Source organism: Salvia splendens, chromosome 9 (assembly GCF_004379255.2).
Source record: "Salvia splendens isolate huo1 chromosome 9, SspV2, whole genome shotgun sequence".
NCBI lineage: Eukaryota > Viridiplantae > Streptophyta > Magnoliopsida > Lamiales > Lamiaceae > Salvia > Salvia splendens.
The window spans coordinates 16067283-16094512 of NC_056040.1; the positions used below are offsets into that span (position 1 = coordinate 16067283).

A 27230-nucleotide genomic window follows, 5' to 3' on the forward strand; every position below is an offset into this window, starting at 1 on the left:
CAGTGATGGATCCGCGAATTTTTGATGTTAGCAAATGCTGGTAGAGAATGAAAATACAGACACAAAGAATTTACGTGGTTCGATTTACTGAAGTAAATCTACGTCCACGGGAAAAAGGGAGGACAAGATTGTATTGCTTGATCTGTTTTCTACAGCTTACAAATACAAACTTGCTATTTGCTATATGGTGTTTTATCTCTAGAGAGCTTAACCTCCTCATATCAGATCTAAGTTCCATTTATATCTTGGACTAAGATCGTGGCTTGCATCACCACCCTAAGTCGTGGATGTCGTGTAGGTCATGGCCTAAGATCGTGGATGTAGCGTAGGTCATGGCCTACGATCGTGGCCTGAGTTGACACCACGTGGTAGTGGGTGTGTTGGACATCCTGTATGGGTCCACTAACTCCTTGTTCGGTCGAATACTGAGACCGAACTGCTTTGGTTGCCGATCTGAGAGTAGAGCTTGATGCCGACCTGAGAGCAGAGCTTGATTGGTTGGCTTTTACCGAGCTGTAGGCTGAGGCCGAACTCTTTGGTAATGCCGAACTCATACTCCTGCTTTGGTTGCCGATCTGAGAGTAGAGCTTGATGCCGACCTGAGAGCAGAGCTTGATAGGTTGGCTTTTACCGAGCTGTAGGCTGAGGCCGAACTCTTTGGTAATGCCGAACTCATACTCTTCCTTGGGCTTTGGGCTGATGGGCCGTCATTGCTGTTGGGCTTGTTTACCATCTAAACTTAGATGGTAAAAAAATAAAGAGAATACTCGAGGAGGTTGATTCAGTAATGTAAATTAAGTTGAAACGGCGTCCGACCGTGGTGGCCCGACCCAACATCTCTCCTGTGCATTACCCGATCCGACCCTACCCATTGACAGGAATACTTTACGGAATATTTTCAAATTTCATACTACGTCACTACACCAATATAATTGTTGGATGGGCCATAATTCACAGTGGTCACCTCAATATTACGGTATTTTCTCTTCATTTTTAAGAATAATAAATAAATAATTTTGAAAATACATGTGACACAAACCAAGTACTGACCTAGAAGGGTAGATACGATTTTGAAATTGAGACTTTCGTGTATCGTGGTTATATTTTTAATGATATTCTTAACAAGGATACTTAATTTCATGAAATTTTGGAAATTATCTAACTTCATTTTCGTGATTCTTTTGATCTTTAAATTAATTATCACTATGATGACGTGCTGGAATATATCAAGAAAGTTGAATAAAAATATATATGAATATAATAAAAAAGTGTAACTAATTCAAGCTCGGAAGCACTAATCTGCGTACATATTCTCTACCTAGGTAGTAATATTAGGTAGTATAATATTTGGTGGTGTTCGGTTTCTAAGATAAAATAATACCAAGATACAATTTAGGATTGAGTTGTGAGATTATTTTAGTCATAAGGGTTAGTTATGACTAATTATCTCATAATTATCCATCAAGGATTGAGTTGTGAGGTTGAATTTCATGAACCAAATACACTACAAATTTAATCTCAGATACAATCTTGCAAACCAAACACTCCATGTGTATCAAATTTAGCACGCGAACACATCAATTCACATTATCAAGAATTGTCAATGTCATTTAGGCTGACTGAGTTATATACATCCAATTGCATGCAATTATATCACATTTAAAATTAATGATAGTTACCATATTTTGATAAAAAAATATATCAAGTGATTATATTGGCATCTTAATGGGATCTATCTCTTAAATAAATCAACCTTATGGCCAAGTTCATACGTATGCATGAAAAATATATTCACTTTAATTCCTCCAACAAACAAGGTTTAGTTTTACCGAATCGTCGACCAAATCCTACTAAACCCACTTCCATCAAAATTTATTCAGCCTCTTCGTCTAGCCGACTAACAAGACAAATTGCGTTTTTGATTTATTATTCTAAGTAGTAACTAAAAATTGATGTGTATGTTTCATTATTTTAATTTTCACAGCCACACGATTATATTTCTTCAATCTACTGGACTTCTCAAAATGTCTAACTATAATAAAAACGACACTGAAAAGAACTTTATTCACTGCTAGAGTTTTGAGATAATATAGTAGGCGAGAGAATAAACTTGAAAAAAATTAATAAGGAAAGAGACATTAAGTACATATGTTAATCTATTTTGCAAAAAAAATTAAAATGTTCCAACTATATTGGGACAATCTAAAAAAGTAATATTCCTATGACCCAACACGAATAGGACAAGAAGGAGTACTAATTAATATTATCTGTTCTTTTCTTTGAAATCTCTATGAGATACGATCCTCACATCACATAAGTGCTTGTCTTAATTTCCTGATTAATTATACCTATCATATTATTAGATTGACATTATACATTTGTCTAACCTAAACCAAATTCGTAAGTGAGACCTATATATTGTTTGTACTAAGCATCCACATTTAAAGATTAATCAGTTGTTGTAGAAGATAAATATGTATTTTATACTGTACATTTAGGTGGCGTTCGGTTGTCATGACTAATATCATGAGACTATCCATCTAGAATTAAGTTGTGGAATTATTTTAGTTGAAGGGGGGAGGCTATGACTAATTATCATGAGACTATCCATCTAGGATTACGTTGAAGGGTTCAATCTTATGAACCAAACATGATACATATTTAATCATGAGATTTAATCTTACCAACCGAACACCCCTTTGCACTGAGCATCCAATTATGCTAAAGGTACTAAGTAATAATTTTTTATATATAGTAGTAATTGTTTTCATAATAGCTGTGTAATCCAATTCGTAATCTTATTCAAACTTAACAATATCGAACATTACCAAAACCAAAGGATTAAACCTTATTAATAAGACATTGAAAATACAATGCTTGTTATGCCAGCATATATAGGTATAAATATTTTACATACAAAGTGCCACATTTGAGTACGTGACATAAACCGTATACTCAAGAATGCTATAATTTGCCTCCGAATCGTGCAAATAAGTAGTCGTAACGGCATATCCCCGGGCGAATCGGAAAGCTCCGGTGCCTCCGATCACGGGCAGCTCGCGCGACGCCTCTGTCACCGGATTCCTTCCCGCAATGCTCACCGTGCTCCCGCTGAACTCTCCCGACGTTATGTAGAAGTTCATGCTGATGGCGATGGCCTGGTTTACGAGGTCGGCCGAGGTGCTGGTGCCCTGCGCCCGGGCGACTTGCTCGCCATTTATGTCGGGCTCCGCCGTGATGAGGTCGTCGAAGACGTTGACCAGGCCGAAGCTGGTGGGGGAGGTGGCGGTGATCGAGGAGTTGGCCACGCGGTATAAGGTGGCGTTTTCGCCTGCTCGGACGTCGTGTACGTAGAAATGGAGCTGTGTTATGTTCTCGCTGCCTCGGACGATGGTACGGACCCATGATTTTCCGGCGGCGGCGGCTGTGGGGATTTGTTTTCTTGCTTGTGTGGCGATGAGGAGATAGGAGATTATTGAGAGGAGGACAAGGGTGGTATGGCTCTTCATCTTTTTTTTTTTGTGGGGAGGTTTTTTCTTGAAGATTGGAGTGTTGATGTGTTTATTTTATATATGTAGAGTTGGAGTTGAAATTTCGAACTAGTTGCCTGTTACATTTTGAAATGTTTGGCTTTTGATGACAAGTTGGATTAGAAAACATAGTACTACTATTCAAGTAGTAGTTAGGAAATTTTGTTTTAACTTTGTTCATAATATATTTATATTTCAAACACGAATTTGGTTTTGAATCTTGATACGCAACAGCATTAATAAATTTGACTAGTCCATATATATACTTTTGCTAATTGGTTGTCAGAAGATTATACCGTATTTGATAACAAGGATAAGTATGAAAAATGTTGGAATCGTGTTTGGTAAAACGACTTTGACTAATAATAAATTTAATAAGACATTTAATTTTGTGAAATTAAATGCAATAGTGTCGATCTACGTTCCGAGTAGATGACCGTAGTAAATTCATTTTCTCAAATCCGATTCCCGGTTAGTGAGAAATAATATATTAAAGTTGGTCACAATAAAACTAGAAATGAGTTATAAGAAAAACTAAGAGATTAATTAACTGAGTGCTAATTATACCACATCGAGGATATTAAACTTTTTTGATGAAATATTTAATAAGATGAATTATTATGTGTAATAATTATCGTGGAATAAGACGGGTGATAGAACTCACACGCGGCGTCGCCCCCGCCCGCCTGCGACTCGTGCGTCGGGTGACTTGGACTTGGATCTTGACAATTGGTTTTTGGGTGGTCTTTGGAGCGGGGTTCAAGCCCCGCATATTCTTTTTAGACCAACTCAAATTCAATGTTGTCCCCGATGGACCCCGATGCATAACGAGAGACAAAAGGTCCTCGATGGACCCCGACTCATAGCGAGAGACAAAAGGTCCCTGATGGACTCTGGCGCATAGCGGTAGACAAAAGGTCCCCGACTGTCCATAGTGTATCCCGTCGTGTAGTGTGTCCAAATGCATCGTGTCTCTTCAGCTCCCAATGGCTAGTGCAACAGTCAGTAACCCCCGGCGGTTACGGTCAATGACCTTGATGACATACATTATGTCTGTTGACTCCAGCAACCCCTGCGGGTGAACTTGGCCTATAAATAGGCATGCATCCATGCATTCTACATACAACAAACTCAAGCATTCTTGCATACACGCTCTCTCTCTCTGCATAATCTTCCCGTCGAAGCTCTGCCATCGTCTTACACCCGTTCGTCGGAGCTCTGCTGCTAGCGGTGCTGCTACTTCAGAGACGAAGCCGTTTTATCTTTGGGGACGACACGCCAAACCGAGAGCACTACCGGGCGTATCTCGTCTTGCGGAAAGAGGACTCCTCGACTCGGCTTACTGTTTTCAACAAGTTTTTCCGTGTAATTTTTCAGTTGTTTCCGTGTGTTTTTTCTTCTTGTTTTTTCCGTGTAATTTTCGCCCGTCAAGTTTGTATCTCAGTATACTCAAATTTCAACAAAAACTAAATTTAGAATTAAGATATTGAGTCTGCTCTTAACTATCTAATCCATCCATTAGCGACTGCTGCCGACAGCCGTTTGGTTCGGTGCTATGTAGCAAAACCAAACCAATTAGCAGAATTTAAAATACAATTTGGTGATTTTCATAAAGTTGGATTAAATCAAGTTGGATTGACACGGTATATGGTTCGATTTAACTTTTGGTTTATCCATATTGTTGATGTTGATTAACTAGAAATAAATCTGAACTAGGATAACATCATTATCACACTCATAAAGATAATATTCTCAAACAAAAATATAACATCCTTTTATCTTCAAATTTTGGCACAAAAACAAACTTAAATGTATAAAAATTAAAATTACACAATTAGCGTATATAAATGAAAATAAAAGGTTTAAAATTAGAAAACTCAGCAAATTATGCGAAAGTATGATGAGTAATTGTAATTGCAGTGGGATTTTTCAATTACTAACCGAGCAGAAATTGTTCATTGAGTTACCGAGTATGCAATTGATTCTTCTTTTTTACCAATAGTCAAGTCTTTCCCACAAAAAAGGTACTGCTATGATTCAATATCAGAACCAACACAATCCTCAATCACACACATGCCAAATTAAATTAAAATAAACACAAGAATTTACGTGATTTGATCCTAACGATCAGAGTCCACAAGACAACACTGGTGTTTTAATAATGAAGAGTTCGTGAAAATGCAATTTACGTCCTCTATGGCCTAATGCTATGGATATGCTCAACATATATTTATGCAAATTAAATCACACCCCACAATAATGGTAATGAACATATATTTGTAATTACCACAATTGTAAAAAAATAAATACTAGTTTGGCTTTGAACTATATTTATTAATGAGTATATATAATATGGGCAATTTTACACCTTTTCAAATAATTTGTTCTGATATATATACCGTATATATATGTTTTTATTGACAATAGACTACGCTCTTACAGATGGTGATCGAGAAAGGTGGGATATTGCATAATGGCGACAAGAGGTTTAGAGAAGAAGAGATGTATATTTCTTGTATATTCAAAGATTTACAAAGCCCCTCAATATATAGTAAAGTCTTCTCCCTATCTATGGTAAATACCATAAATTGTAATCAATCTATTCTAGGGAATTATACAATTGTATCAATCACTGATTTTCTGCAATCTTCTCTATTTGTGGGAATATCCCTTGTGATATGTTTTGACACTCCCCCTCAAGTTGAGAAACGGTATCTCCGATGCTCAACTTGCCCAAAATTTCTTTGAAAGCTTTCGGATGAACTGCTTTGGTCAGGATGTCTGCTAGCTGTTCTTCCGACCGTACAAACGGGAACTCAATGGTACCAGCCTCGAGGTTTTCTTTGATGAAGTGTCGGTCAACTTCCACATGTTTAGTTCTGTCGTGCTGCACCGGATTCTCTGAGATACTGATTGCTGCCTTATTGTCACAGAATAATTGACTTCTCCGCGTAGGTGGGTAGCCAATTTCCGTTAACAGCCTCCTTAACCACATGATTTCCATAAGTCCACTCTTGATTCCTCTGAACTCGGCTTCAACACTTGATAAGGCCACCACCTTCTGTTTCTTGCTTCTCCAAGTAACAAGGTTGCCTCCAACCAAGGTAAAATAGCCTCCGGTAGACTTCCTATCGACGGGATTACTTGCCCAATCAGCATCGGTGTACCCGTCGATTTCTAGAGTTTCTCTTTTAGCTAGGAACACTCCATAGCCCACAGTGCCTTTCAGATATCGAACGATCCTCAAGGCGGCTTCCATGTGATCAGCTTGTGGTCAGTGCATGAACTGACTAACTATGCCAACTGCATATGTAATGTCTGGCCGCGTGTGGGATAAGTAGATTAGTTTCCCTACTAGTCGCTGATACCGTTCGCGATCTGCAAGTAACGCTCCATCTTCTATCTTTAAGCCGTGGTTTGGGATCATGGGAGTTTCTGCCGGCTTGCACTCCAATAAGCCTGTTTCTGCCAATAAATCTAGGACATACTTCTTTTGCCTTAGAAATATTCCGTGTTTGGATCTCAACACCTCAATTCCAAGGAAGTACTTCAATGCTCCTAGATCTTTCATTTCAAATTCCTTGAACAGATTCTCTCGCAGGCTTTGAATTTCGTCACTGTCATCCCCCGTGATGATAATGTCGTCCACGTAGATAATTAGACAAGTGATCTTGTCTCCCCTTTTCTTCGTGAAGAGTGTGTGATCCGACTGACTATGTTTGAACCCTTGTTTGGCCATTGGCTTGCAAAATCTTCCAAACCAGACTATTGGAGATTGCTTTAGCCCGTACAATGTCTTTCTCAGACGACATACTTGGCCTTTTCCGAATTCTGCTGAACAACCTGGTGGCACTTCCATATAGACTTCCTTATTTTCTTCTAATTCCCCATGGAGAAAGGCATTGGTGACATCAAACTGGTGTAGGGGCCAATCTTTGCATGCTGCTACAGATAGTAAAGCTCGGACTGTGTTAAGTTTGGCAACTGGGGAGAAAGTTTCTTCATAATCTATCCCATACACTTGCGTGTATCCTTTTGCAACAAGCCTCGCCTTGTATCTCTCGATAGAACCATCTGCTCTTCTTTTAATGGTGAAAATCCATCTGCATCCAACTGGCTTCTTCCCATTAGGTAAGGTGCACTTCCCTCATGTTTCATTTTTTATAAGAGCATCTATCTCTTTCTTCATAGCTTCTCTCTAGTGCCTGTGTCTCGATGCCTCTTCAAAGGATTGGGGAATTTCTTCTTCTTCGTACAGAGCTGCTTCGAATGCTCGGGCCATTTCTGATAATTGTCCCTGTGTGGTATTTGCCACCGCATATCTGCCCCTTTTTCCTTTCCAGTCTAGTGAGTATCTTCGAGGTGGGACTCCTCTTGTACTTCTTGGAGGTAGCTCATATGGTTGTTCCATTTCTCCATCACCGCCATTGGTTTCACATTCGACTCCATTGTTCCTGTTCACATTAGTATTCTCTGAAGATATACTATCATCGAAGTTTGAATTATGTACCTCAGGAATCGAAGGCGAGGTTGATCGTTGGTCGATGTCACTTTGCACCTCGTTCTGTACTACTGGCTGTGATGGCCCGGCGGTGCCGTTAACCTCCTCTGTTGGACCAACATCTGTGACAGGACTTGGTTGTGACTCTCCCCTAGAATGGTTTTCCCTTGGGCCAATGTTGGGTATGGGTGTAGGCAGCCAATTTAGTAGATCACTATTCGGATGATTATCTGATGTTTGTATCTCCCCCTGACTACTAGATTGGCTGTAGAAGTACTCTCCTTCCACGAAGTCACAGTTCATGGTTGTGTGTACCTGGCGGGTGTTTGGGTCATAACATCTATATCCCTTCTGATTTTTCCCATAACCCAGAAAGACACATTTAAGTGCACATGGAGAAAATTTTGTACGTTCGTGTTTAGGGATATGAACGAAGACCGTGCACCCAAATACTCTAGGTTCCAAAGATAAGGATGATGGGAGCTCGAAGTGGTTAGAAAAAATATCTAAGGGGGATTTGAAGTTTAGGATCCCCGTGGGCAAACGGTTCATAAGGTAAACTGCCGTAGCTACAGCTTCCGGCCAGAAGGATTTGGGTATTTTGGAGTCAAGTAGAAGGGCTCGAGTGATTTCAAGGATGTATCGGTTTTTCCTTTCGGCAACCCCATTTTGCTCGGGAGTATAAGCGCATGATGTTTGGTGAACTAATCCTTTTTCCCTGAAGAAATCTTGCATTTTTGTATTAACAAATTCCCCCCCCCCCCCCGTTATCTGACCTAAGGATTTGAATTTTCCGGTGATATTGGGTTTGAATTAGGGTATAAAATTCAGTGAATTTGTCAAAAACGTCGGACTTATGTTTCAAAAAATAAATCCAAGTCATGCGAGAATAATCATCAATGAATAGCACAAAATAACGAAAGCCTTGTCCCCCAGTAATAGGAGCAGGGCCCCAAACATCGGAATGTATCAAAGCAAAATGAGTTTTCATTCTCGTGTTATTCAATTTAAAAGTATGTCTGTGGCTTTTGGCTAACAAACAAGTTTCACAATGAAAGGAATTCATAGAAGTTACTAATTTAGGAAAAAGCATGCGAAAATATCCTATGGATGGATGTCCTAACCGACGATGCCAAAGCCAAGCCTGCCTGTCAGTCGGTCCGTGAGTCAGCATTGCCGCACTCTGTTGGGCTATCTCATCCACATAATACAGTCCGTTGCGCTCAGTGCCACGCCCAACTATCGTCCCCGTCTTGATATCCTGTAACATGCAAAATTGAGGCTGCATCAGTAATTGCAATTGAGCTCCTTAGTCACATGACTAATAGAGAGGAGCTTATGTGATAATGATGGGACAAAAAGGCAGTTAGACAGGCGTAAAGTAGGTGAAATATTGATTGTTCCAGCCCCTTGGACCCGAGCTAGGTCCCCACTGGCCGTCTGGACATAGGACTTAGTGGATTTTGAGATAGTCAAAAAATCAGAAGCATCAAACGACATTATGTCAGTTGCTCCACAATCAAAAATCCAATGGGTATCTTTAGGGCCTATTTGGGACATGGAGGAACAGGCTAAGGCATCAAAGGAATTTTTACATGGTATAGAGGGTAGGATTTCTAATTTTTCGGAAATTTGGAGTGCAATCTGTAAGGTTTGGGCTGTGTGGGGATCATAATGATATTTTCGTGGTTTCTGGGGTTGATTGTATAATATATGGGATTTATGGGGTGGGATGTGGGAGGTCTTTTTGGCTCGGGGGTCAGAGTGATATTTCGGAGAGTGTGGGGTTGCATGGTGAGAGACATTTCTGGCTCGGGGGTCAAATTGGAGTTTTAGGTTTGTGGCAGAGTCGATTTTGGGTTCTTGAGACTTGGGGGTTTTTAATGGAAAAACGCCATTTGCATCTCCAGGAACCCTAGCCGCCTTTGAGCTCTCTCCAGTGGGGACCGTCGCCTCCGCCTTCTGCCTTTCGCCGGTGATGATATCTCTCATCACTTTACCTTCTGACCATATTCGCGCAACCGAGGCCACTGCTTTCTCCTCCGGTATTGCCTTGTCTCGGTCGCCGCCTCCATTCATCACTGTTTGACCGATGCCGCCCGCTGAGGAATCGGCGTAGGTGGCTCGGTCTCCGGTGAGTACGGCTGCCGCTCCTCTTCCACTACCACCGCTGCCGTTCCGGTTTGTACCCCGATTCTGACGGGCTTTCTTCATTTCTTCCCACCACTCCGGGAATCCATGAAGGTGAAAACAAGTCTCTTTCGTGTGTTTCTTCCCCCCACAGTGGGTGCATACCATTTTGCTCTTATCCTCGTCCCGTCGGTAGGGTTTGGACGACGATGGAGGTGGTGGGTTAGGGTTTCGGCTTCGGTCGAACACTCCAAGTCCGACACCGATTCCCGGATCCTTTGATGTGGGATTCATCAGCCGCTCGTTGACACTTTCTCGCCTAACCAGTCCGTACGCCTTCCTCGCTGTTGGTATTGGATCCATGTTTAGGATCTCCCTTTTAATTTTGTCATATCGATCATCTAACGCCCATACAAACTGGTATACCCTGTGTCGTTGTATGTGTTGGTTATATTTTTCTATGCTGGATGGTGTATCCATTGGATTGGGATCCCGGGTGTCGATGGAGATCCACAAATCCTGTAGTTTCTGCCATAGGTTCTCTAATGACAGATTTCCCTGTTTCAGGCTATAGGCTTGCCGGTGTAGATCTGAAATTTGGAATTGGTCAGCGCCGCTCCCGTACGTGGTGGCCAGGCTTTCCCACAAGTCGTGAGCCGTTGCGTATTGGGATACCTCATTGACGAGGCTGGCGTCGATATTGCCGATGATCCAATTGAAGCAACAATCATCTCGTTGCTGCCATCGGTTGTAACTCGGGTCGGTTGGCTGGGGTGGGTCTGAAACTCCAGAGATGTGAGACGCCAGACCTTTCCCACCGATGGCCCGTCTCATCAGTTTCGCCCATAGGGGGTAGTTATCCCCATCGAGCTTGGTGGCAATGTGTACTTCGCCTAATGATTCTGGATGAGATGAAGGCTCCTGGTTTGATGACTTTTGAGACCCATTTAGTCTCAGGAATTCAGCAAATTGTTCTGCTGAGAGGGTTATTGGTCGGTTGTTGTTTGAAGGGGTTTCAGATTCGCTGTCTGACATTTTTGTTGGTTGTTTGTTTGCAGGTTTCAAAGGTCGGGAAAGGTACCGAGACTGTGATGATATTTTTCTGAGTCTTGATCCCGGGATAAACCTGCTCTGATACCATCTTACAGATGGTGATCAAGAGAGGTGGGATATTGCATAATGGCGAAAAGAGGTTTAGAGAAGAAGAGATGTATATTTCTTGTATATTCAAAGATTTACAAAGCCCCTCAATATATAGTAAAGTCTTCTCCCTATCTATGGTAAATACCATAAATTGTAATCAATCTATTCTAGGGAATTATACAATTGTATCAATCACTGATTTTCTGAAATCTTCTCTATTTGTGGGAATATCCCTTGTGATATGTTTTGACATACGCAATTATGTTATTTTAATTGTCCATTTTTGTATATATATATGTAACTTAGAAAAGTTATCACTGGACTAATTTTACAGCTTATTAATGACCCAGTATTTTTACTCAAATTGTTTACTTCTTCATCCGTATCTTATCTTGGTCGTCTCATTACTTCTATAAATCTTGAATTTCTGATTATTTCAGTTTTAATCCACCAAAATACAGTCTCTATGTGAGTTGTATCGTACAAAAATGAAGGAGCATATGCTACTATAATTTAAAATTACATATATGATGTAGTTTGTAGTATGAGCTGTATATATATCTATTGCCGGCACCGGCAGACCAGTTCAACAAGTTTTCAAATCATTTATTTTGATATGTACGTATACTAGTAATTCTTTTTATCGATGATAAATTACTTAATTTATGATACAAAATTATATATCACTGTGTAAAAAAACACACATGCTTCACGTCAACCTAGAAGAGTTATCACTACTAACTACTCTGTTGCTACAGTTAATTGTTCAAATGGATAGATATAAAAATATAATAAATATTCGTTTTCTATTAAGCCAGCCTTCCTTGACCACTTATGCTTATAACTGAACTCATATTTTTGCTCACAATACTTGTTCATCCATATATTTAATTGTCGTTTCATCACCTCTAAAGTTCTAAATCCTGATTTTTCCGTTTATTCCTTTCATATATGGCAAAGCTCAATGCCGGTGTGACATGTTTGATGTTTTATTACGGACGTTCTCCGCAACGGCTCCGTTATCTTCCATCTCGACGGGACAGCGACCAATCCACACGACAACCTCGCGGAATTGTTCACGATTTTTTGCTGGATTGTGGACGTCTTCCACTCGCCAACAAAAGAGACGAAAGTATTTTGCTTGTAGCACAAGATAGGTTTAGGGAAAATATTTCATTCATAAATTAATGTGTTGATGAAATACCCTATTTTATACTAAGGACCCTAGGGCGGTTCGACGTATCCTAATGCATCCGGGAAAGAACCGCAAAGAAAACCCGAACGGGGCTTATAAATCAGGCTCGACTCACAGTAATTAAATTTATGTTCAAAAAAGACTCTAAAACATAAAAGGAAAGAAATCTAACGACTAATCAAAACACACGGCTACTTCTTGAACTTGGTTGGAGGTTTGAGCTTGTCTCTAGGCCTCAAGGTTCGACCACTCACCCTCGGCGTTGGCTCCGGGGGTGCCGTCTCCTGCTCCGGCTCTGTGTGCTGCTCGTGCTGCTCTGTTGCTGCGGCCTCCGGTTCTGCGCGCTGCTCTGTTGCTGCGGCTGTTGTCGGGGGCCCCGTATCAACCCCCCCTCCGTTAAGAATTGCCTTGTCCACAAGGCGGACTTCCGGGAACTGCCTACCAATTGCGTCAACCGGCTCCCACGACGGCGTGGCCGCATCATCTTCCCACTGCACCAGGCACTGTTTTTCTGGGCGTCCCTCGCGCCAACTTAAACGTTCCTCCAATATGGCCACCGGTCGTACCACCGGCCTATCCCCCACAAACTCTGGAGGTAGTTTCACCCCGTCGACATCACCGTCCCCCGCCACAAATTCCCGCAACAAGCTTACGTGAAACACATTGTGGACTCTACTTCCATCTGGCAGGTGCAACTTGTAGGCCATCGGGCCAACCCTCTCCAACACTTCGAAGGGCCCGTAGAACCTCGGGGCTAGCTTAGCCGAGAGTGGTTTCGCAATCGAGTGTTGCCGGTAAGGTTGCAGCTTCAGCCAAACTACATCCCCGACTTCAAGCTCCACGTGGCGTCGGTGCCGGTTCGCCACATCGGCCATCCGCTGCTGTGCCCGAAGGAGGTTGCGCCTAAGGGCGACCAATAACTCCCCTCGCTGCTTGATAATATCCGCCACGTTGGGCGGCGTCTTTGCCGATGGAGGGGACGCGACCAGTGAAGGTGGCTCTCTCCCATACAGGGCGCGATAAGGCGACGTGCCCAACGCGGAGTGATGAAAACAATTTAGAGCTAGCTCCGCCCAAGGTAAAAAATTTATCCATCTCGAGGGCTTATCGGATGCAAACGCCCGCAAATATTGCTCCAAACCCCGATTACGGACCTCTGTCTGGCCGTCCGACTGCGGATGATAAGCCGTAGAAAAATGAAGTTCGGTGCCACTCAACCGCATCATTTCCTCCCAGGTCGCGTTAAGGAACACCGAGTCTCTATCCGAAACCAAGGTCTTAGGGAAACCGTGGTGCCGGACCACCGTATTCACAAAAAGTTGCGCTACTCGGAGGGCGTCGAATTTGGCGGGAAGGGGGGCAAAGTGAGCATACTTTGAAAGCCTATCGACCACCACCATGATTGCCGTATACCCGCGGGATTGTGGAAGCCCGGTGATGAAATCCATCGAGACATCCTCCCAAACCTGCGACGGAACCGGGAGCGGCTGCAATAACCCCGTCGGCTTGCGCGTCGAGTATTTCGTGGACTGACACACCACACATTCATTCACAAATGTCACCACGTCTTTGCGCATCTTTGGCCAATAAAAACCTGCCGCCAGAAGACGGAACGTCCTCTCGTGGCCTGGGTGCCCCGCAGTCGGCGAGCAATGATGCTCTTGCAGCAACGTCCACCTCGTCTTGGACTCCGCAATCACGAGCACCCTGTGATGATAATATATGAGGCCATCTGCCCACGACAAATGTGGGGGGCGTCACCAGACTTGATCCTAGCCGTCAGTTCTACTAAATCGGGTAGTGATGCTGTCTCCTCTTGCAGAACTCGCATTACGCCCGGCACAGGTCTGGCGAGGGCTACGAGTAGCTCGACGTCGATCACAGCAGCAGTGTCCGTGCCGTGAGGAGTATCCCTGGGGGTCTCCTCGGTCTCCACCCCCGTTGTGTCGTGTTGGCGGGACAAAGCGTCTGCTGCCTTATTTGTGACTCCACGCTTATATTCGATCACAAATTTGTACCCCATAAGTTTCCGGACATAAAGCTGTTGGTCCGGTGTCTGGACCACCTGTTGCAACAATTCTTTTAGGCTCCTCTGATCTGTGCGAATAATGAACTCGCGCCCCAATAAATATTGTCGCCACTTTTGCACGGCCTCCACAATAGCATATAATTCCTTATGGTACGTCGATGCCACTCTCCTGTGAGGTCCCAATTTCTTACTAAAGAACGCAATCGGGTGATCGACCTGCATTAGCACTGCGCCAATACCCACCTCGCAAGCATCCGTTTCGACACAGAAAGGCAAGCTGAAATTTGGTAGTTGTAGGACCGGTGCCGAGGTCATCGCCGTCTTTAGAGCTGCGAAGGCGGTCTCGGCCTCGGTTGACCATCGAAAAGCCTCCTTTTTAAGCAAATCCGTCAATGGTGCGACTATCATCGCGTAGTGAGCGACGAAACGGCGGTAATAGCCCGTCAAACCCAAGAAGTCCCGTAGCTGTTTCACTGTTCTCGGCGTAGGCCATGCCGTCATTGCCTCTATTTTGCTCGGGTCAGCTTTGAGTTTGCCGTCGTCAATGATGTGCCCCAAATACTCCACCGACACACTACAAAACGAGCACTTGGAAAGTTTGACGAAGAAGTTATTCGCGTGGAGCAGCTGCAGGACTGCCTCCAAATGCCGGCCATGCAACTCGAGGGACGGACTGTAAATCAAGTTATCATCGAAGAAGACAATAACACACTGTCTGAGTAGTGGCTGGAAGATAGCATTCATAGAGGCCTGAAAAGTGGAAGGTGCATTTGTAAGGCCGAACGGCATCACGAGAAACTCGAAATGGTCGTCATGAGTCCTGAAGGCTGTCTTAAAGATGTCATCCTCACTCATCCGAATTTGATGATAACCCGAGCGAAGATCCAACTTTGTAAAATACTTTGCACTGCCCAATTCGTCAAAAAGTTCCTCCGCTGTAGGTATGGGAAAATGATCCGGGACGGTTGCCTTATTGAGAGCACGGTAATCAATGCAAAACCGAAAAGTGCCGTCTTTTTTGCGGATCAACAATACCGGGGACGAGAAAGGGTTGTGACTGTGTCGAATAATGCCTTGCTCCAACATATCGCGCACTTGGTTCTCGATTTCGGTCTTTTGAAAGTAGGGGTACCTGTAAGGACGAACATTAACCGGCCTAGTCCTTGGTAAAAGATGAATTCGGTGATCGAATAGGCGGGTCGGGGGGACACCGCGGGGCTGCTCAAACACCGCACGGTGCGCCGTCAATACTTCCCGCACTTCTGCTGGCAGATCAGGCGAAAAATCCTCCAGGCCCTCGGCGGCCACTGTCTCGGGTGCACTGTCTATCGGCACGATTTCATAGAACTCGTGGTCTGCCAGCTGCGTTGTTAAGGTGTACAACGAGTGTAGGGAAATCTGTTTCGGGCCCGGCATCACTCCCTGCAAGAACACTGTCCGATCCCCTTGAGTGAATTCTAACGTTTTTCTGACAAAATCCGCCGACACTTTCCCCAGTGATTCCAACCATTTCATCCCCAAAATTACATCCGGTCCATGGTGAGCGAGCATATGGAGATCCACCACAAATACACTACCCTGCAGAGTTAGCTTGGTGCCCCGCGAAATGTGGGTAGAAAGCAAGGATGCGCCGTTGCCCACCAGCACCCGGAACGGTCTAATTGAAGTTAGTTCCAATTGGAGTCTCTCCGCAATTCTCGGGTGGAGGAAGTCGAGTGTCGCCCCTGTGTCAATCAATACTCGCACGGGGGTATCAACCAGCGCCCCCTGTACAATAAATGGTTTGGAGCTCCCCCGGCCATCCAAGGCATGAAGGTGCGATAAGTCTGCCGTAATTAATTCCTCTTCGGGACCCTGCTCACCCGCACCGTCCTCTTGGGGGTTGTCCCCCTCGTCATCCATATAGCAAAGCAACTTGACCTTACAAACGTGGCCCGCGACCCACTTTTCAGGACAATGATAACAGAGTCCTCGACGGGCTCGCTCCGATTTTTCCGCATTCGACACCCTGACTGGGTATGACCGTGACTTGTCCGCCTCCCGGACCAGCGAATCCTGTAGTTAGGGCACGACGGCTTGGTTAGAAACAGGGATTGGGGTGGCCCTTTGCTCCTTGCCAGGCCACGGACGTCGCTGGTATGACCACGTGTGTTGCGGTCGTTCCTCGTGTGTTGCGGCTAAACGCAACGCTAAAGCCATTGCCTCCGCCAATAACTCCGGGTTCTGCAACTCGACTTTTTCTTGCAGAGGTTGCTTCAGCCCTTGAATAAAGATTGGAATCAAGACTGATTCTGATAAGTCGGTCACCCGATTGAGATACCGTTCGAATGTTGCGTGATAGTCAGCCACGGTGGACGTCTGAACCAGCTTGGCAATCAAACCCATGTAGTTCCTAAAGCTGTGGGGGTCAAATCGATGTCTGACGTCGTCCAGAAACTCTGGCCAAGTAACAAAGCCATTCGTCTCCCTATTATTAAATATCCACTCTGAAGCTGGAGGGTCGAATAGCATTACTACATAATGCAAGCGCTCAGCCTCCGGAACCCGCTTGTGATCAAAATAGTATTGCACGCGAGAGATCCAATTTGGCGTGTCCGCCCCATTAAAGTGTGGTGCGTCCATCTTCACACCGGATGAGTACTCATACCCTTGGCGGTTAAAACGCTCCCAATTTTGGGGTGGGTCCCAACAGGTTACCCCGCGCTCCTCGTACGCCTCATCGTCCTAATCGTCGTGCCTCTGTGGTAGGTCCCAATTATCCTGAAGGTGACCCGTTCTATTCCCCGTATCACCACGGCGCTGAACATGGCAGTTACCTCGGCCCGAGATCAGTCCCTTCCCAAAACGATCTCCGCGACCACCCCGATAAGGTCGACCACAGCCCCGACCCTGATGGCGGTAGGGGGGGTCATACTCCTCACGGCCGCTCCAACCATTCCCGCGGTACTCCTCCCACGCGTGGTCGGCGTCCTCCCATTCAGCCTCATGGCCCTCTGCCTGCGGCGTCGGTCATCGTTCCAGGGTGTCGACCCGATGATCCATCTTATCAAAATGCGCATTCAACTGCGCAAACCCTAACGTGACCGGGTCAATTATCTGTTGCCTACCCTCGACGTCGTCTGAGTTCCCCTGTCGCGCCGGCCCCAAGTGCAGTGCTGACGAGGACTCCGCATGCGGCAAATCCGCCGCCATCAATTACGTGACAAGGTAGGTGTTGAGTTACCGGAATGAAAGAACCAGATGTTACGGACGTTCTCCGCAACGGCTCCGTTATCTTCCTTCTCGACGAGACATCGACCAATCCACACGACAACCTCGCGGAATTGTTCACCATTTTTTGCTGGATTGTGGACGTCTTCCACTCGCCAACAAAAGTGACGAAAGTATTTTGCTTGTAGCACAAGATAGGTTTAGGAAAAATATTTCATTCATAAATTAATGTGTTGATGAAATACCCTATTTTATACTAAGGACCCTAGGGCGATTCGACGTATCCTAATGCATCCGGGAAAGAACCGCAAAGAAAACCCGAACGGGGCTTATAAATCAGGCCCGACTCACAGTAATTAAATTTATGTTCAAAAAAGACTCTAAAACATAAAAGGAAAGAAATCTAACGACTAATCAAAACACACGGCTACTTCTTGAACTTGCTTGGAGGTTTGAGCTTGTCTCTAGGCCTCAAGGTTCTACCACTCACCCTCGGCGTTGGCTCCGGGGGCACCGTCTCCTGCTCCGGCTCTGTGTGCTGCTCTGTTGCTGCGGCCTCCGGTTCTGCGCGCTGCTCTGTTGCTGCGGCTGTTGTCGGGGGCCCCGTATCATGTTTCTCTCTCTCTTGCTATCTATTTCTAATGCGGAAAATTCATTGCCATTTTTTAAAACAAAAGTCATCGGAGCACACCTAAAGGTGTCGAAGCTCCACTTCTACGTCCAAGACATAGCCGGCGGCGACAATCCCACAGTTTACGAGGTTGCCCGAGCCTCGATAACCGGGAATTCCTCGGTGAGGTTTGGTCAAGTCAAAGTGATGGACCACCTAATCACGGCTGAAGCCAACCAGGCTTCAGCCGTGGTGGGGCGAGTCTAGGGCCTCATAACTTCCGCGGATCTCGGAGTTATGGGCTTCGCCACCAACCTCAACTTTTATTTCACTGTGGGGGAGTACAATGGAAGCACCATCAGCATTGTCGGACGCAACGAAATCGGCCAGGCGACACGCGAGCTGCCCGTTGTGGGCGGGACCGGCCTCTTCCGGTTCGCCACCGGGTATTAGATAAGCTCCACTTATTCGTACGATGCGGCTACAAGTCACTCTGTTATTGAGTATACGTTTTATGTGAAAACGGCTGGCGCAAGGTTGAAGAATATTGAACATGAGTTCATGTGATTGTATTAATATTGTTCTTTTATTTGTCTTCTTGTTGTAATAAAATGTGCTCTGTATTACGGTACCGTAATGTGAAATGCGCATGTTCTTTGTGTTAGATTCATTCTATCAATTTCAAGGTGATAAAATGACACACTTGGATTTTACATGGTTTTAGAGGGTGGTTTTGTATGAATTTGATCATATTTCATCTATTATTAGGCGTGTTTACATCTACTTCTGTATTATGTTGGTATATTGACCATTTTGTTAAGAATGTGTAGAAAAAGGTGCAAAATAGGTGGATGTGCAGCAGTCTTGGTTTGAGACAATTTTACTGGAGATTTTGAAGTTCAATCAACCCCCAATGTACATCATTCTCTTCGTCTTCAAAAGAGCTTCGCGTAGGTACCTCACACGCCCCAATCGGAGTTCGGATGAGAGAGATATGGCCGTTTTATGAACACTGCGCTGTCCAGAAAATCTCACGCGGCCAGGTGAATTATTACCCTGTAAATCCACCCAGCCGGGTGTGTCAAATGGAGAAGAATCTGGTCGAAAATCATCACCCGGCCGGGTGAATTTTACCCTTTATAATTCCACCCGGCCGGGTACGTTGTTTTGACGTATTTTTATGCCAAAAACGCAATTTTTGAAGGGGATTAAGAGGAGAAGAAGCCTAGGGTTCATTCCACACCACACCTAACGCCTCCTAAACTCACACACCACCCCAAGCACACCTTTGAGAGAGAGAATTGAAGATTGAAGACTTCCAATCCGGAGATTGAAGTCACCTATCCATCGATTGATCTCACAGGAGTCTTACTATCTTTACTTCATGTATTTGTTGAATTCATTTGTTTTGAACATGGTTTTCTCTATAAACATGAGTAGCTAAACATCTCTTGTAGAATTCTTGGTGATGATGCACTGATTTCATAGTTTTTATCCGATTGATTTTGTTCTTGCCTTGCTCTTGTAGTTATTTGATTATTCTTGGGTTTATTCCTTTCAATTGCTTGATCACCACTTGATTATGTAGGATTAATTAGATTAATCGGGAGATGAAATAATTAATCCGGAAAGAAGAATAATTCACACCTTAATACAATAGAACTCGGGAGAGTTGAGGTTTTGAGTGAGGTCATTGACCTAATCGAGCTCTTGGGAGTTAGGAGTTTAGGATTAGAAGGGGACTTCGATCCTAGCACCTAATCTACAGGTTTCTCACCTCGGGATGGGGTTTAATCTATAATTGTGGTCGGCTTAGTAACTCTAGAGACACCAAAAGGTAAAGCGAATTGACTGGATAAGAGCTTGGAATTGTGCATCGGATCCTTGAGTTCTGCAATTTTCTCCATATTATCTTTTCACATCCTTTTTACACCGTGTTTCCTTGTTCTTAATTGTTACTTGCTTACTATATGCTTTTATTAGTTGTTAGAACAAGCCAATCTTTTCTTGATTGTCTAGATAGTAGTTGATTTTTGTTCGTGGTAGTTAAGTGATACAAAATTGTCTCTGTGGGGTACGATACTCTTGCTTACTAATTGCTACACTAGCCCCGTGCACTTGCAGGTATCACTTGTGTTAAAATAAGTTGAGTCAAGTTTTTGGCGCCGTTGCCGGGGACAATTGTGTGTCATTATAGCTTAATATCGTGATAATAATTGAGATTACTAATCTAGATTTTACTTGCTTTATTTTTAATTTTTATTTTGAGTTTTCTAATAGATGTGTTTCCTTGTTCAGGGTGTATGCACACGCGTTCTAAAGGTCCACCTCTAGAGCCTATCGATGCCGAGATCGAAGCATCCAATAGAAGGAGGAACGCGCAGAGAAGGTTAAACCAAAGGATTCGGGTTTCTTCACCCGCTCACAGGCGTCTACCTTCTCCTATCCAGAGAACTCCATCACCCAGTCCATCTCCACCTCCATCACCTATCCAGTACGAGCCTCATTCTCCAATTCTAATGGAGAACGGCGGGGAGAACAACAATGAGGATCCTACCATTCGTGAACTCCGTCTGCAGCTGGCTGCCATGCAGAGGCAATTGGATGAGCAGAACGCGAGGCCAGTGCCCGTACAGAATCAGTTTGCCTACAGACAGGTCACTAATCCACCAGTCAACAATGCGGGGATAGCGGCCAACAGCTTTGAATTGAGACCGGGGTTGATAGACAGAGCAGAAGCAAACGCATTTGGTTGGACAGGTTCAGAAGATGCCAACAAGCACCTCACCAAGTTCATATAGATCAGCAACACAGTGAAGGCGAATGGGGTCACAGATGAGCAAGTCCGCCTCCGATTATTCCCATTGTCTTTGAAAGACGAGGCAAGGGACTGGTATGACAGTATGGGTCCTAACTCTGTGCCCACATGGGATGCAATGGTGGAGCTGTTCTTGGAGAAATACTATCCACCTAGCGAGGCACTCAAACGCCAAGCAGAAGTCATTCAATACAAGATGCACCCTCAGGAGAATATCATGGAGGCTTGGAAAAGGTTTAAGCAGCTGATGAGAAGATGCCCCAACCACGGGCTAACCCCGGGGCAACAAATCTTAACCTTCTACAGGGGAGACACACTGGAGGCAATGCGCGAATTGAACATGAGCGCCAGAGGATCTCTCTTGAAGTTGGGAGAAGCTGAAGCACTTGAGGTGATTGAGAGAGTGGCTTCAAATGATGATGGATGGAGAAACGATAGAAGCAAATCCTATAGAGTGGCATCCACCTCCGATTTTGATAGGATGGATACAATATCCAAGCAGCTGGAATTCCTAACTGACAAGCTTGGGTATATGGGAACAAGGCAGGTTGGGACTGAGATGCAACAAGGAGTCGAAGATGTAAACTACGTTTACCAAGGTGGCAATAGCAGAAATTTCAACAATTACCGCCCCAACCTAGGAGGAGGCAATTACAACCACTATGGGAACAAGGTGCATCCCAACTTGTCCTACGGGAACCCAAATAATGCCTTGCAACCACCACCCGGATTCCAGGTATCAGATGGCCAAATCATAGAACCGAAGAAGGATGAGCTGAAAGATGTGTTAATGGCTTTTATGAAACAAACGGGAGAGTGCATGAAAGACTCCAACAAAAGGCTAGTGCAGGTTGAAGCTAATGTGAATGCCTTGAATATTCACATGAAGAGCATCGATAACCAGATGAGCCAGGTTTCACAGGCTGTGGGTATTCAACATCAACCAGGCCAATTTCCTTCACAAACGGTTGTAAATCCTAAAGACTGTAAGGATTGCAAAGCCATTAATCTGAGAAGTGGAAAGAGCTATGAAGGCCCAACCATGCCTGTAGAGAAGGAGAAAATCTCTCAAGAGGAGACAGTGGTAGAAGAGGTGGTGGAAGAAGAAGAACCAGTGGAAGAGGTGCCGCCTCCCAAGGCAAGTACCGTGATACCTGCACCCCCTGCTGAGGTTAAGATCCCATTTCCACAGCGCGTGCAGAAGAAGAAACTAGATGATCACTTCTCTAGGTTTCTTGACATATTTAAAAAAGTGAACATCAACATCCCGTTGGTAGAGGCGTTACAGCAAATGCCTACATATGCAAAGTTTCTAAAAGATGTGCTCTCCAAGAAGAAGAAGTGGACTGACTATGAGACGGTGAACATATCTGAAAACTGTAGTGCCATAATTCAGAAAAAGCTACCGGCCAAGCTTAAAGATCCTAGGAGTTTCAACATCTCATGCGTCATTGGAAATGACAGACAGACAAAGGCATTTTGTGATCTGGGGGCGAGTATAAATTTGATCCCATTATCGTTTTTCAGAAAGATGAAGATCGGCACTCTCAAGCCGACAATAATCATGCTACAGATGGCAAATAGAACCGTCACCTATCCCAAAGGAATTGTTGAGGACGTTCTTGTGATGGTACACGGCTTCATATTCCCCGTCGATTTTGTAGTGTTGGATATGGAAGAAGACTTGAATGTACCGCTTATCCTGGGGCGCCATTCCTTGCAACGGGAAAAACATTGATAGATGTAGCAAAGGGAGAGCTCACTCTTCATATGAGCAACAAACGTCACATCCTATCTATCTACAATGCTATGAAGAGTCGTGAGGAAGAAAAACTTGTTATGAAGAAGGAGTGCAAAGCTGTGCACGTTGTAGAGGTCCAAAATGCACAAGAAATTGAGTCCACATTTGGGGATTTTTCTTTACCGCAATGGATGTTTGCTTCATGTGGTGGATCAATTTCTAAAGAAGAGACTACATCAAATCCTAAAGTGAAGGTGAAGAAAAAAAAAACTGAAAATTCACCCAAAGTGGTAACTAAAATTTCTGATGGAGCTCTGAAAAATACTTGGTGGAAGAAGAGATTAGCTAGATCATATGCTTCCAATATTGACAGAAAGTCTAACACCACCAGTTATGGCGTGACATGATGCAGCTCATGGAGGACGTCGAGCCAACGACGATAACCAAAGGCACTATAGGGGAGGTAACCCCTAGTAGGTAACTTTTAATTTTACCGTTTCAGTTTGTTTTTGGTGTGTTTTGTGTTGCTTGCATACCATGTAAGTCTCCCTTCTCCACCAACATTTCAAACTTATTCTTTCCATAACTTTGAATAAGTTTGGGGATGATATGGTGGATAGAGACACTAATGAGGTACTTATTTTATTGCTTTATTTTTGCTTTAGATTGATTAGTTGTGATTGATTGAAAATTTTGGGCTTGAATTGAAAAAAATTTTGGTAGTAATTGGGGTGAAGACTAGTCGTCTATGATCAAAGAACCATCCATTTTGAGCTATCACTTGACCATTGACTTGAGAGTTTGAGTAATAGGGTGCATAAGTAACGAATTGCTTGTTTGCCTTGCTTCATGCTATTTACCCAAGTGAGATTTTTTAGCCTTCAATTCTTTCATGTGTGTTTTATCATCAATTGTGCATGTGTTTCTAGAACTTGCTCCTGGTCTTCTTGAGTCTACATAGTGACCTTAAATATAGGGGAAGATGTTAGGCCATCGTTGTTAGCCTCATTTTTACCTAAACACTAACCTTAGTATATAACACCCTTGTTAGCCAAGTTTGAGCCTTAAGCCTTTTCTTTTGTCAAGCTAATCAAGTGGATTGAGAATCCTAGACTCTAAATTTGTTGAGATTTGAAAAGAAGAGTTGGGAAAGTATAATTGAAAAAGGTTGGTTGAGTGTGTTCTTAAAAAAAAACGTGAACGAAAAAGAAAAAAAAAAGAGAAAAAGAGGAAAAAGAAGAAAGAAAAAAAAATTGTATATAGAGAATAATTTGAGGTCTTTGGAAGTTGGGAAGAAATTAGACAAAGTCTAGTTATTACCGAGAAGTGTTTTGAGAATGGCTGAAGTTAAAAGTTGATTGTTGTGATTTCTTGGGATTTTACGTTTTGAGAATTTCAGTCACTTTAGCCAATTATTTCCTCACCTTACCAAAGAGCCTACATTATAACCTAAATAAAAGACCTTTCGGACTCTTGATTTATTGTCACACGAGGTAGAGGAGAGGTTAGACATTGAGCAAGCTTATGGTAAACCATGCATTTTTGCTTGATTTGAGTGACTACTTGATATCTTATACACTTTTTAGTGAGGTGAATATACACACACATATACATCTCGAGTGAAGCATGAAACCAAGGTGATATACGAGTTAGTAGTAAAAGTGCATTCGACCGCTTAACTTGATAGAATTTGTATTGTAATATGCTCCTTTATTCCATATTCTTTGAGACGATGATGATGTCTAAAACCCCTTTAAATCCAAGTCTTCTTTTAGTTCTTTTTCTTCATTGCTCGAGGACTAGCAATTATGTAAGTTTGGGGGAGTTGACACACTTGGATTTTACATGGTTTTAGAGGGTGGTTTTGTATGAATTTGATCATATTTAATCTATTATTAGGCGTGTTTACATCTACTTCTGTATTATGTTGGTATATTGACCATTTTGTTAAGAATGTGTTGAAAAAGGTGCAAAATAGGTGGATGTGCAGCAGTCTTGGCTTGAGACAATTTTACTGGAGATTTTGAAGTCCAATCAACCCCCAATGCACATCATTCTCTTCGTCTTCGAAAGATCTTCGCGTAGGTACCTCACACGCCCCAATCGAAGTTCGGATGAAAGAGATATGGCCGTTTTACGAACACTGCACTGTCCAGAAAATCTCACGCGGCCGGGTGAATTATTACCCTGTAAATCCACCCGGCCGGGTGTCTCAAATGGAGAAGAATCTGGTCGAAAATCATCACCCGGCCGGGTGAATTTTACCCTTTATAATTCCACCCGGCCGGGTACGTTGTTTTGACGTATTTTTATGCCAAAAACGCGATTTTTGAAGGGGATTAAGAGGAGAAGAAGCCTAGGGTTCATTCCACACCACACCTAACGCCTCCTACACTCACACACCACCCCAAGCACACCTTTGAGAGAGAGAATTGAAGATTGAAGACTTCCAATCGGGAGATTGAAGTCACCTATCCATCGATTGATCTCACAGGAGTCTTACTATCTTTACTTCATGTATTTGTTGAATTCATTTGTTTTGAACATGGTTTTCTCTATAAACATGAGTAGCTAAACATCTCTTGTAGAATTCTTGGTGATGATGCACTGATTTCATAGTTTTTATCCGATTGATTTTGTTATTGCCTTGCTCTTGTAGTTATTTGATTATTCTTGGGTTTATTCCTTTCAATTGCTTAATCACCACTTGATTGTGTAGGATTAATTAGATTAATCGGGAGATGAAATAATTAATCCGGAAAAAAGAATAATTCACACCTTAATACAATAGAACTCGGGAGAGTTGAGGTTTTGAGTGAGGTCATTGACCTAATCGAGCTTTTGGGAGTTAGGAGTTTAGGATTAGAAGGGAACTTCGATCCTAGCACCTAATCTACATGTTTCTCACCTCGGGATGGGGTTTAATCTATAATTGTGGTCGGCTTAGTAACTCTAGAGACACCAAAAGGTAAAGCGAATTGACTGGATAAGAGCTTGGAATTGTGCATCGGATCCTTGAGTTCTGCAATTTTCTCCATATTATCTTTTCACATCATTTTTACACCGTGTTTCCTTGTTCTTAATTGTTACTTGCTTACTATATGCTTTTATTAGTTGTTAGAACAAGCCAATCTTTTCTTGATTGTCTAGATAGTAGTTGATTTTGTTCGTGGTAGTTAAGTGATACAAAATTGTCTCTGTGGGATACGATATTCTTGCTTACTAATTGCTACACTAGCCCCGTACACTTGCGGGTATCACTTGTGTTAAAATAAGTTGAGTCATAAAATGAATTAGCCGACGACTCATTATCAAATTTAAGTGTTCTAACAGACCGAACTGATAGAGTGACTTAAAATTTTAGGTTTGTTTATGGTACTTCATGTCTTTGTATCTCACTTCGATGCAGGATTCCAGAAATGTAAGTTAGAAGATACTGAAATATGAGTACTAATTTCGTGGATTACTCTTCCGTTAGAAGTCACATATTAAAATAATATTAAGTGAAATTAGATATTTATTGTTGGATGAACAAATAAGAAAAATAAAGACGTTAAATGGTGGATTGAAGGAGTGATTAAATGTGAAAGAAATAAGTTACTCCCTCCGTCCCCCAATAATTATTCACTTTGATTCCAACACGAGTTTTAAGAAATGTAAAGGAAAGTGAGTTGAAAAAGCTAGTGAAATATCAGTCTCACTTATATATATTAGTTCTATAAAAAAATGTGAATAGAATGTAGTAGAATGTGAGGTCTACTTACTATTTATGGTAAAAAAGTGAAAGTATTCATTAATGGGGAACAAACAAAAATACAAAAGTAGATTATTAATGGGGGACATAGAGAGTAATAAAATTCGAATCCTTTTATAAAAATAGTTAGAGTGAAATAAGATACTTAGGGATGTCAATGTAACCCGTAACCCGTGGGCTGGCCCGAATAGCCCGCCAAATTTATAGGGATAGGGTTGAAAATTTCTAGCCCGATAAAATCAAAACCCGATTAGCCCGCACCCGATTAACCCGCAACCCATTAGGGCCAGACCCGAAAACCCGACGGGCTGGCCCGAAAACCCGATAAAATTTCTGTTACTCTATTTTTTTACTCCTAATTCGACATTTCATTGATTAATTTTAACTAAAAAAATAACTTTCAATTTATATTAAATATACAAATTATATATTGAATTTTTATTAATATAATAATTGATAAATAAATTAAAAACTTCAAATTCATAAAAAAAATATTTAAATTTCTAAAACACGCATTAAAATTCTACGAAATATCTCAAATATTAGTATTTGATCATGTTTATGATTGA

At 42.9% G+C, this 27230-nt stretch overlaps 2 protein-coding genes across 2 annotated transcripts; one reads left to right on the plus strand and one right to left on the minus strand.

Moving 5' to 3' along the window:
* Positions 1-2781: 2781 nt before the first annotated feature.
* LOC121747437 (dirigent protein 21-like) lies at positions 2782-3562 on the minus strand. The gene has a single exon (XM_042141471.1). The coding sequence runs from the start codon at positions 3507-3509 to the stop codon at positions 2910-2912; it is 600 nt and encodes a 199-aa protein (XP_041997405.1). The 5' UTR covers positions 3510-3562; the 3' UTR covers positions 2782-2909.
* A 17689-nt stretch (positions 3563-21251) lies between these two features.
* On the plus strand, positions 21252-22904 carry LOC121749212. The gene has a single exon (XM_042143800.1). It carries the CDS (start codon positions 21252-21254, stop codon positions 22902-22904), a length of 1653 nt encoding a protein of 550 aa, XP_041999734.1.
* Positions 22905-27230: the final 4326 nt, after the last annotated feature.

Bases quoted from the DNA above. Each gene is read 5' to 3' on its own strand.
- LOC121747437 (XM_042141471.1), bottom strand. From the start codon at position 3,509: ATGAAGAGCCATACCACCCTTGTCCTCCTCTCAATAATCTCCTATCTC.
- LOC121749212 (XM_042143800.1), top strand. From the start codon at position 21,252: ATGGGTCCTAACTCTGTGCCCACATGGGATGCAATGGTGGAGCTGTTC.